The sequence below is a fragment of the Rosa rugosa genome, chromosome 2 (assembly GCF_958449725.1).
Source record: "Rosa rugosa chromosome 2, drRosRugo1.1, whole genome shotgun sequence".
In the NCBI taxonomy this organism is placed as follows: domain Eukaryota; kingdom Viridiplantae; phylum Streptophyta; class Magnoliopsida; order Rosales; family Rosaceae; genus Rosa; species Rosa rugosa.
In genome coordinates, this window is record NC_084821.1 from 44611387 (window position 1) to 44623643 (window position 12257).

At 37.9% G+C, this 12257-nt stretch overlaps 1 protein-coding gene across 2 annotated transcripts; it reads right to left on the reverse strand.

Annotated features, from left to right (window-relative positions):
- Positions 1 to 456: 456 nt before the first annotated feature.
- Positions 457 to 6618, reverse strand: LOC133734404 (heat shock 70 kDa protein 16). 2 transcript variants are annotated; one of them, XM_062162041.1, is made up of 10 exons: positions 6379 to 6617; positions 4888 to 6125; positions 3560 to 3772; positions 3023 to 3118; positions 2793 to 2924; positions 2442 to 2639; positions 1820 to 1966; positions 1614 to 1742; positions 1400 to 1530; positions 457 to 997 (listed from the first exon to the last, which is right to left on the reverse strand). In XM_062162041.1, the coding sequence occupies exons 2-10, from the start codon at positions 6055 to 6057 to the stop codon at positions 910 to 912; spliced, it is 2304 nt and encodes a 767-aa protein (XP_062018025.1). In that variant the 5' UTR covers positions 6058 to 6125; positions 6379 to 6617; the 3' UTR covers positions 457 to 909. The 2 variants fall into 2 exon arrangements, with proteins under 2 accessions (XP_062018025.1, XP_062018026.1); XM_062162042.1 differs by lacking the exon at positions 457 to 997 and having other exon boundaries at positions 1396 to 1530; positions 6379 to 6618.
- Positions 6619 to 12257: the final 5639 nt, after the last annotated feature.

Consider the following 12257-nt stretch of genomic DNA (forward strand, 5'->3'; position numbering starts at 1 on the left):
TGTCTTGATTATCCTTCTGATTTAATTAATTCTCAAAGTTTATTAATCTTCTAAGGGCATTTCTGTCAGAATTTTAGATTTTGGCTAACATATATATATATATATATATATATATATATATATATATATATATATATATATATATATAACACATACATATATAATAGTTTACGGGCCGGGCCTATGGGCTGGGCCGAGTTTTTGCGGGCGGGCCCACTACCCACCGAGGCAGGCTTTTTGCCAGGCCGGACCGGGTTTTTGGTCCTCAGGGCCGGCGGGCCTCCATCGGCCCACTTGATCCACGGGCTTTTTGATGAGGCCTACTCCAGAAATAAACAAATTGCATCTCAAGGGAGCATCCTAAATTGGACAAATATAAGGGAGAGCATCCAAAATTGGTAGGAATAACTTGTTTTCTGCATAACATAATAAAATCACCAAAAAAAAAAAAACAAATCACAAAAGAAAACAATTCGTTGGTTACAACTTACAAGGGAGTGCATACGTTGGCTTTTACATAAACTTTTTTCAAAAGAGAAACACGACAAAATAGTCCCTGGATTATAATACACAACAGTTTATTCTTTAGACAAGAATCATTCTCCAGCAAGTTCTGACAGCACCCACAAAACCATGGCTTCTGTTAGCAACGAATTGTTCATAACTCTTTCACAGGCTTAGCACCATAACTGGTATTGCTAAATTCATAGATCTCGATGGTTTTCTCATGATGTTATAATGGTATAGGTCTTTCGTTGAACACACAAAACTGGGGCAAATATTTAGTGTGCGCTTTATATGACTGCCCATGTATATAAAGTAAAAGCAACACAAATGCAACAGATATACAGTTGTCAGAACAAGAAACTACGCCTAAAAATCTGTGTTTGCCATCCAGCATCGATCCACTCATTTGTGTCTAGAAGTATCATGCTGGTTTGAACCCTTGTGGTCATCTCGATGAGAAGCCCTGGATCTAAATATGTGTTTGAATTTCCTGAAATTATAGAAGTAAAATCGTCAAAATCTAGAGACAATTTGAAATCAGAAGCAGCAATAACAAAGATAGAAGAAGATAGCAAATGAATTGAGAATCTTCAGGAAACCAGAGAAATGAGTGAAATCAATCTATGCTTGTGCTAAGAAAGAGTTACCCCCATCACCCAAAAATTTACTTAACGGATTGATTTGAATATAAGGTATCACAACCAGGTTAGATAAATTTTGCAGCAGGGCATTTAATTGGCCTAAGAATCTATTGATCACTATTGAGGAGTTTAAAAGGTCTTCACCTATGATGTTAACGTAACTACAACTACAAAACAACATATATAAGCAAAAGTGCCCCATTATCTCTCTAGATCTCTAAGGTGCAAACTACAAGGTGCAAGAGTATTACGAGTTCAACTCCTCAGTCCGGCTCTTAATATCACTCGACCATAATATTGGGTCCATGTTCTTTGGCATGGAGTTTTGCTGTTGGTTTTTCTCTCTAAGCCACTGCTCCACCTTAAAGCACTCGGTAACAATCTGAAAATGGAAAGTCAAAGACTCAAAATCATAGAAAATATTATTGTAAAGAAATTATATTAGCCATAACTATGTTTTCATACCGATTCTTTATCCATGGTTGAAAGTGAATCCGCAGCCATGCGATAATCACCAATGCACTTTAATAGATCTCTAGTAGCCTGTGCTCTTGCTTCCTCATCTTTATATCGGCTTTCAATTGGATCTACCAGCTATGATTATCAAATAGAACATCAAGAATGAGAGATAGAATAGGAATTTACATTCTCAGATTTGAAGAGGAAAGAACCTTCTTAAGATCTTCCAGCTTTGAAGTATAGGCATTTTCAGTTTCATCATCTCCATCATCATAAAGCCAGTCCTCTGTCTGCTGTAGGCTCCTGGAGATGCCCTCCCTCTCTTGGTCACTTGCGAAGCTTCGATATGTGTTGAAGAGCTATTTCACATGGATGTCCTCATGTTAAGAGGTAGCATATGGCAAAAATATAGCCGCATGAACTAAAAGATCTATAAGAGTGTGACTAAGCTACAGCCAAACATGCTCAGGTATAGATAGTGAGAAGAACATAGTTAACAGCTACCATGAGAACAGCCTGATATTCTTTTTCAAAATAAATCCATAACTAGTGGTCATCCCTACTATTAGATAATTTAAGAATTCAAGTTCACATCACAATCATACAGTCAGAATTCTGAAATGACTACCGGCATGAAAGAAAAATTTGTTGGGTGGAAAATATGTAAGTACAGTCATTTAGAGGGGAAAAAACATTGGCCTCATAATCAATTACTGCTTGGAAAGACCCAAGCATATTCAGGGAGGTTAATCAGATTCAAATCAGTGCTAAGTGTTTGAGCCGGTGGAACTATAGAAGCGAAGCAAACATGATGGGAATATATACGAGTTGTACCTTATTCCGCATCTCATAGACATAAGATTCCAACGCATTCTTTTTGTCTTTGGTTTGTTCCATAGTTCTGTCCTGTTTAGCTAACTGAAGTTCTTTTCCTTGAGCTTCTGAAAGTTCAGCCTTGGTCATTCCACCGTATATATTTTCACTAATGGGTATATCTAGCCTGCTAGTGGCTTTATTGTGTCTACCATCACCCTGGAAAAGAAGATAAACTTTAAATGAGTTTACAACTACTCTGTAAACTTTAACAACAAAAATGGACAGGAATAGAGTTAAAATCTTTGCAACAAATAAATACAGCCATCAGTGAAATTCTTCAAACCAATAACAAGTAGAAAACAAACTTACAGTAGCATGTGAAGATTTGGACTGCATACTCTCTTGAAACCTGTCTTCAGCTGCCTCAGATGAAACAGAAGCAGTTACACAATCAGTGTCCATCGGGTCCATTTTTGAATCGTCTCCATGTTCTTCCACCATCTGAAGCCATGATAAGATTTATACCACAGAAGCTAAAAAGTAATTAGTAATGACAAAGTTGATATATGTAAGAATTAAACTTCTTAGTTCTTACTTACCCTGGCTGACACAACAGAGACAATACCATGGAGGTCTAATTGAATTTTAACTTTAACCCTTGTCTTGTCACTATGGAAGCCTTGGAAAGGACCAATCTGCATAAAGAGAAGCATGTTAACTAAGAGGTATTTGTATTCCACTAAAAAAAGGTAATTTCATATCTAGGTAAAGCCTAGAAAGTATCAAAATGGGATCTTCATGAAGAATATAGTGAATCTCTCTCTAACAAATATGTATTGTTTTACAGAGACTGGGGTTTCTACCCTCAAGGCTGCAAATAGTGGTCCTACGATCCTGATATTACCAAATGCTGCAAACAGTAGACGTTTAAGTTGGCAGTCTACAGTTGTGATCAAGCAAATATCTGTTTCTAATATGATTCTGTGTGATTTACCGCTGTTTATGTTGTATAATCCTTGTCCATTCACATAAGTATTCAACATGGATTAACAAAAAATTATCTTCACTGATAAAATTTTGATGGCCATATCCCTCTCCCACACCATCCAAAGAAGAAAATGAAGAGCACATATTACCGTAAAACAACTAATTTTTGGAGATGCGCCAGCAGGCAGTTCACTGGGATCAGCATACAATGCTTCCAAATGGAATAAACTGCTTCGTTGAAGTGTTAATACTTTAGCACTTGGGATGGGTTGGCCTTTTGGAAACAAGACGCCATCCGAGCCAGTGCCGATTGGACCTTCATCTGAACAGAATCCTATAGTGAAAGGAATAGCATCTTGAACCTGCATATAGATCCAGAAAAGCAATTACTTTCATTGTGGTGCAACTATCCACATAGCACAATTTGAAAAATAATAATGTAATTATATTTCCACAACCATTAAAAGCTGACAATGGCATACTTGTATACAAAAGATCGTAGAAATGAAAATGGCATGATCTCATCCTCCATATTATTTTTCAAGAAAACTACATTTTACTTAAAAAGGAAGTACTAAATAAGAGATCATAATGAAAAAAAAGAAAAGAACTATCTCTTTCTTTTCCGTGGAGCATGCAGTATCTTGTGTAGCACAAAAGTCAAAAAATTTCAGTGCTACTAACATAATGATTATATAGACATAATTGTTTACATTTCCTGATAACCTTCAGTTATTGCAAGATTACTTTATCTCAAGTCATTACCTAAATTTTTCCCTATTAGTTGAAGATGACTAGAATGTGATGCCCATATAGTCCACTATTGTGCTTTGTTTCTTTGAATCTAGTAGGGATTATGGAGTGCACATCAAAACTGAAGCAACAAGAAGTTCTTACGTCGAAACAATAAAGTCAAATAGCCAAGCTGTTATCCTTCCTGGATTATTGTGCTTTTTATCTGCTTAAGTGCTCCATGTTTCAAATTAAAATAATTCTTTTTGAAGGTTGTCTCTCTTCAGTAATTAATGAAAGGCAATCATACTTCTCAAAACTATAAAAAAAAAAAAAAATGAAAGAGAAATGGGGGAGGAAAGAGCTCATTTGTTGAGCAGCAAGCACAAAGTCAGGCTCTAGGATAAAAATGTGTGAGGCATTTAAATCAAGCACGACGTGTTGAGAATAAGTCAACATAGCAACATGCTATTGCATATTTAAGTAAGAGAATCCCATCTGCAGCTTAATTGACAAAAGCCATATAACCCATCAACAGGATAGAAAATCTACAATTGCACTTTCAATATCAACTCTTTGAATATCCCATATCTGCCTATAACAGATGTGAAATGCAGTAAGACGAAAAAAAAAAAAATTGACAAGCAACAATTATTCTGTATGAACAAACATATCATGACAATCTGATGGCAAGCAAGTACTACATTTGAGACCAGGAATTGAAAATTCATCTCGAGATGCAAACCTCATATTCTCTGACTCGGAAAACAGGACTTAGCATTGCACATTGAAGAGCACATCCACGTGCTACACATTCACTAGCATTCAGTGTCCGACGTGGTTCTACCTTGAATAGAGAAACTAATGCTCTAGCAATAGCTGGGATCCTAGACCCTGACCCAACAAGCTCTACAGAATGAATCATGTCGGCGGTTAAATCTGCATCAGCTAAAGCTTTACTACAAGGAACACGAATCCTCTCCAACAAACTTGAAGCCAGCATTTCAAATTCTTCCCTTTTAATGAAACCCTTAACATCTTTCTCATCCATTAAACACTCAATATTAAGAGGTGCCTCCGCATTTGCACTCAAAACCTTTTTCAGCTTCTCACATGCTGCCCTTAGCCTGACACATGCCTTGACATTAGAGTACACATCAATTCTATACTGCTCCTTGAACTGTGCAGCAAAATGACTAAACAAGACCTCATCAAAGTCTCTCCCTCCCAAGCTTCTATCAAAAGTGTGAGATCGCATCGTCATATGCCCAGACTCAAAAGATGCAACAGAGACCTGGGTATCACAATGGCCAATGTCAACAAATGCCACGTAAGTTGGACCTGAACTGGGGAAATCTGTTTTGTAAATCCCATAACTGAGAGCAGTTGCAGTACAGTCATGCATCAATCTCAAAGGCTTCAACCCAGCAACTATCGCAGCATCCAAATATGCGCGTCTCTGCAAGTCTGTAAAGTACGATGGAATACCGATCACACAATCTGAAACAGGCATTTCCAGATTCTTCTCTATACTCTCTCTCAAATGTGCAAAAAGCATCGCTGTAATTTGAACCGGTGTAAATGTATGCATTCCACCCAAGTAACTCAAATGTATCAAAATGCCACCGTCTGGGCCTTCAGAAGTTTGAAAAGGCAACATTCGAAGGTCCTTTTGAACATCAGGCTCCCTAAAACTCCTACCAATAAGCCTCTTTACCTGCGAAACCGTCGATTTTGGGTGCATCATTGCAGAGGCAGAAGCAGCAGACCCGAGAAACCTTTGCTTCTCGCCGAAGCAAACCACAGCCGGGGTTTCACGTTTCGATTCCTCATTCAACAAAACATCAATCCCCCGTTGCTTCACCACCGCAATCACACAGTTCTCATTTCCGATATCAATCCCCACCACACTCATCTTTAACAAAAATTAACGCCTCCGATCAAATTATCACCACCAAGTCCTCAAAATTGTGCCCTCAAAACCTAAAATCCAAACCCAAAACGGAAAACAGAATCGTCAATTAAATGCACCAAGGCTTTTACAACCCAATTTCCATTCAATTAACCAAAACTGAGCTATTCCTAAACTAATCCAAAGCTTAAATTGAGATATTACTACACTCGATCCTACATTTTCCAGCGTCTTACAAATCAAATCAACCGTATATTCATTCAATTTCAATGTGCAATGTTGGATAAAGCGAATCGTCAAAAAATTGAAGAAAGATGAAGGTACCTGGTTGAGAAACGACGTTCCGGGGAAGATGTGGGAAACGGAAACCCTAGAAAGGGAGAAAAGAGATTAAGAGACTGGTGGGGAGAAAAGCTCTGCGATTTGCTCGCATTACAGAATATTCAACATATACCATAGAATTGGAATTCCATGCTTTACACAAAATTTGTGGCAATTTCGTGGGTCTTGTTGCAAATACAGGTATTTGCAGCACTGCCTTTTCAATTTGAGTACCCTGCCGTATGAAGCTTGAGCCATTGACAAATTCCAAACGACATACATATCTACAGTTCTACACTACACTTTTTTCGTCTTTTTTTTTTTTCTTTCAATTTTAGTTCTTTTTAGTTTTTACTTTTGATTTAAGTGAGGAGAATAGCTAGTCGGTATCTGGGTGCGTGTATTTGGTGGGGTGATAAGACAATAGTTTCTCATTTGATAGATCATGTGTTCGAGCTCCATCAAGGCTAAATGCCCATAAAACAGTATTAGGTAATCCACTAATAGTAGCAGTAGTGACACATAGATTTTCATGAAAGTGTTAATACATTTTTCTTTTCTTTTTTTAAATATTTTTTAATGTCGGATATTATCCCGCTATGGGTTGATCGGCCATTCGAATTTGTCCCACTTACAAGAAGCAGTTATTGGATCGATTGAGTTTACTTGCTCGATGATGACTACAACAAAATAAGAGGTTACGATTCTCATTTTTCTACCTTTGTGGGGGTATTTCCCTACGGTGGTTAAATGCCCATAGACAGTATTAATACACTAGTAGTGACATAAATGGCTTTCGTTTCACAACAATTGGTATAAGTAAGACTAGAACACGAAATCAAATGTCAATGACCGGTCAATATGACAACTCAAAAATGTAGCAGGTGGAGCCAGCTCCAAAAAAAATTTCTAACAAAGTGGAGTGAAGTGAAAAGAGTCGAGATGTGAAGTGAATGGAAACCTAGGTTGAGCAAGTTAAACTTGGATTGAAGTTGCAAAGGGACTATGATATAACTCGAGTTAATCTTGGGTGGATTTTGAATTTGCTCACCACTATCCCTTAGATGGTGATACTACCACTCAATACGGTGCTGCCACGTGTAATGCACCATAATTATAATTAACCATGGTTAATATTATAATTAAGAATAAAAAAAGACTTTAATAAATATAAAATAAAATATAAGGAAATGAGGAATAAACCACCCGATCGACATCGCAGCCGCCATCAAGTCCTCTCTACATACATTATGAATATAAGAAGAATTCTTATAAAGAATCCTAATGATAACAAGTCAAACAGAACAAAGGCAAAGAGAAAGTTTGGGAATTTCTAATGTTATATTGATCTTCTCCAAAGATGGAGTATATATACAAAGTATGCAGAACCCTAATAGGAAAGTGACTACCTAATTACACCGTACTATACTCCCCCTTAACTACATAATATTCTAAATAATTACACAATCCTAATTACATAACAATTGCTACAATCATGGGATACGATGCAGGAGTGACTCACGCCAACACTCCCCCTTAAGTTGGAGCATACAGATCACATATGCCCAACTTGTCAAGTGAGTCATAAAAGGCTTTACTCGAGAGAGCCTTTGTAAGAAAATATGTTAACTGTTCTTCAGTAGGAACGAAGGGAAACAAAATGATCTGTCCATCCAGCTTCTCTTTAATGAAGTGTCGATATACCTCCACATGCTTTGTGCGATCATGTTGAACAGGATTGTGAGCAATTTCAATTGCAGCCTTATTATCACAATAAAGCGGCATATATAGCCTTTTTCTGTCTGAACCCCAAATCTCTCAACAAATTTCTCAACCACAACATCTCACAAAGTCCTTGGGCTATTCCTCTATACTCTGCTTCTGCACTAGAACAAGCCACCACCTTCTGTTTCTTGTTCTTTCAAGTAACCAAGTTACCACCCACAAACGTGAAGTAGCCTGAAGTAGACCTACGATCTGTAATATTACATGCCCAGTCTGCATCTGTGTATCCGGAAACATCCAAGTGACTATGCTTTGAAAAGAGTAATCCCTTACCTGGAGCAGACTTCAAATACCGTAAAATACGAAATACATCACTCATATAAGCCTCACTAGGATTATGCATAAACTGACTCACCACACTAACTGCATAAGCTAAATCTGGTCTAGTGTGAGATAAATAAATCAACCGGCCACTAACCTCTAGTATCTAGCTTTATTCGTAGGTACTTGATCCAAATACTCTGCTAACAAATGGTTTTGTTCAATAGGAGTATCAACAGGTTGATAGTCAAGCATACATGTTTCTGCCAGCAAGTCGAGAACATACTTCATCTGACTCAACACAATACAATCCTTCCCACGAGCAACTTCAATTCCTAAGAAATATTTCAAAGTACCCAAATCTTTCATCTCAAATTCAGAAGATAACTGACCTTGTAACCTTTGAATCTCCTCAAAGTCATCACCTGTCACAACCATGTCGTCAACATAAATAATCAAGGCAGTCACTTTACCACACCGATGCTTAAGAAACAAGGTGTGGTCTGAATTGCTCTGCTGGTACCCAATTTTCTTCATGAACTTGGTGAACCTGCCAAACTAAGCTCTGGGAGACTGCTTCAAACCATAAAGAGACTTTCTCAATTTGCACACCACCTGCTTTCCAGTAGAAGTACCATATCCAGGAGGTAAATCCATATAAACCTCTTCATGTAGATCACCATGCAAGAATGCATTCTTAACATCAAACTGTTGCAAAGACCAATCAAGATTAGCAGCTAACGAAAGAAGTACCCGAATTGTGTTAATTTTGGCCATTGGTGCAAATGTCTCATCATAATCCACTCCATACTTCTGCGTATAGCCTTTAGCCACTAATCTTGCCTTATATCTGTCCACTAAACCATCAGGATTGTGTTTCACGGTGTACACCCACCGACAACCAACTGTCTTCTTCCCAGGTGGCAGTGATACTAACTCCCACGTACAATTCTTCTCAAGAGCATCCATCTCGACTATCATTGCCTGCATCCACTTCTCGTCCCTTATTGCATCCAGCACTTTACTAGGAAGTGATACAGAAGATAATTGATTCACAAAGGCTATATACGATTTAGACAACCTATGGGTAGACACATAATTAGCTACAGGATACCTGGCCTTAGCATTCAAAATTGGTTCATATTTCTTTGGGCTCTTGGAAATCTCGTAAAATACTCGTATCGTAAAATAGGATAAGACTAGAGGGAACTGCTGACTAGTCATCTCATGCCACCTGGAAGGGACTACCGACCAGAGACGCATCAAAGGGTACTGCTGACCGGGTGAGGAGGTGATGACTAGAGGGTACTGCCGACTAACCATAAATAGTTTGAGGGTACTGCCGACTAACTATCTCATGCCACCTGGAGAGTATTGCCGACCGGAATATTCTGGAAGGTACTGCTGACCAAAATATTCTGGAGGGTATTGCCGACCAGAATATTGTCTGGAGGGTATTGCCGACCAGACTATTACCTGGAGGGTATTGCCGACCAGACTATTACCTGGAGGGTACTGCCGACCAGGTAATGCATGCATGCGCTAACATATTTACCTCTTCAAATAAACTAAAATCATTAAATCATAATAATAAGCTCATGAAATCTCGATAAATCATTTATATCAAATACTGGAATTTTTTTACTCATACTAGTTAAATCTCCATTTTTTTTCTCTCAATAACTCGGTACTCAAAATCTCGATAGAAATCATCATAAAATCTCAATAATTCAAATATCGGCAAAAACTCTGAAAATCCTCCATAACTCAAAATAAACTCATTGCCGAAAAATCATAAATCATGAAATCTCGAAAAAATATTCATACTTAAATATAATCATTAGTAAATCATCGAAACCATAAATCAAATACTTGATAAATCAAAACTCATAACACTCAATATCTCAATAAGCCATAAAATCATAAATAAATGCTCGAAAGTAGTACCGCATGCATAATTTATTTTAAAATCAAATGTCCACTCACAGATTTCCGCTATGATGTCCAACCGACAATTTACTCCTCGAACTCGATCTACATGTCATCCTAAACAAATTGATATTATCATTAATTGTTTAAGATAATTGAGGATAAATTGAGGGTACTAAAATTTGAAACCCTAAAAATGATAATTCATTGAAAACTCAAATTTATGTCAGAACGAGTTCAAACTACATAGGTTATGTCGATTTGATAACTATAACAACCTATCGAAAATTGGGGTCGATCCAACGATCGGATCTTCCCAAATCGAAATCTGAATTTCTGAAACTTTGGAAATTCTGATTATTTTCAAAACGTGCACCAAACGATACAAAGTTCGTACCAACATGTCTGTAATGCTACGCTCTACCTAACAAACCAAAACAGAAGGTCTGAAGTGGCCGGACGCGCCCTCACGGGCTGCCACAAGCAGCTGCGCGTGGGCCCCACGTGTCGCCACCTCCGACCCCAAATTGGGTCACCAAACCTACATAAAAATGTTCCTTACAACATCCCCAACAACTTTCTCAACTACAACATTGATCAATTTCAAGTCTACAAGTTGGAATTTTCCTCGAAAACACGAAATCCCTTGTTTTTCTTCCGATCTTCGGTTCTCCTTCCTCCAATCGAATTGGAGCTGGTAGCTGGGTGGGTTTGAACCACGAAGAAGAGAGCTTCAAGAAGTGGTTGGTGGCGCGGCTGGAAGTGGCCGGAAAAATGAGAATTGGTCTGAAATCCCAAAACTGGTCGGCCGGAGTTTTTGCTTGCTGCGCCTTCCACCACCAAAACGGTCGTGCGCTGCTGCCACAGAGAGGAAGAGGAAGACAAGGCGGTTCAGATGAGACTGATTTTGCAGCCAGAAGTGGCCAGAATCGGCGCCGGTAAGGCCGAGAAAGATCGGCGCCTATTTGGGGTTTTTTGGGTTCTCTCTCTCTCTCTCTATTCGATTTCCTGATCACTAAAATAATTAGTTTCCCCTTCTGGAAACATCTAAATATGCTTAAATAAATTTCCCAAAATTACAAAAGTGCCACTGAGTTTTAACCTTTATAACTCCTTCGTTACAATTTTAACATGCCGCATGTCCACGAACTCAGTTTAACGCGCTCTACAACTTCCTATAAGAAATTTTCATAAAAAACTAAGCCGAACAAAAATTCAATTTTTGAAACCCCTAAAAAGTCTTAAACGAATGTCAAAAGTAAAGATAATTATCGTTTACCATCCAAATGACCAGTAAACAGGTAAATTTGGATACGGGGCGTAATACACCAAGGGCTTGATTTGGTCATGATAGGGGCTTGTTTCTTGTTCAATTCTGTTGGGGATGAGCTTGGCGGTGAGCTCTCTGTCGGAGATGGCTACGTGTTAGGTTGTGAGGGAGATGAAAGAGTTTGACTCCAAACTGCAAAAATACAATTGTACTGTTCATTTATTTGATAATGGCATGGGTTGTAACGGGGTAGTTAACGGTATGTATCGAAAATGGGTCGGGTTAAATTCTCCATATACTTATGTTATAGTTCTGAAAATATATTAACCTGAATTCTCAGTGGAGGATAACTCATGTACCGTTCTTAAAAATTTCTCAAATTTAATATTATTTTCAAAATTTAAAAATATTCGTTATTATAAAATCGGATTAACGGATCGGGTATCTGTTAATCCCGCGGATATGGATTTGAATTGAGCTATCAACGATCCGCCAAGTTAACAGACCAGATTGGTTTAAATTTTTATTACTAAAACGAATTCGAATTTAGACCAATACGCTCCAAAATTTAATCCATTTACATATCTATCTTTAATAGGTCTAGGTCTTTTGTCCAATTAAATTTTGCTTAGTCGTT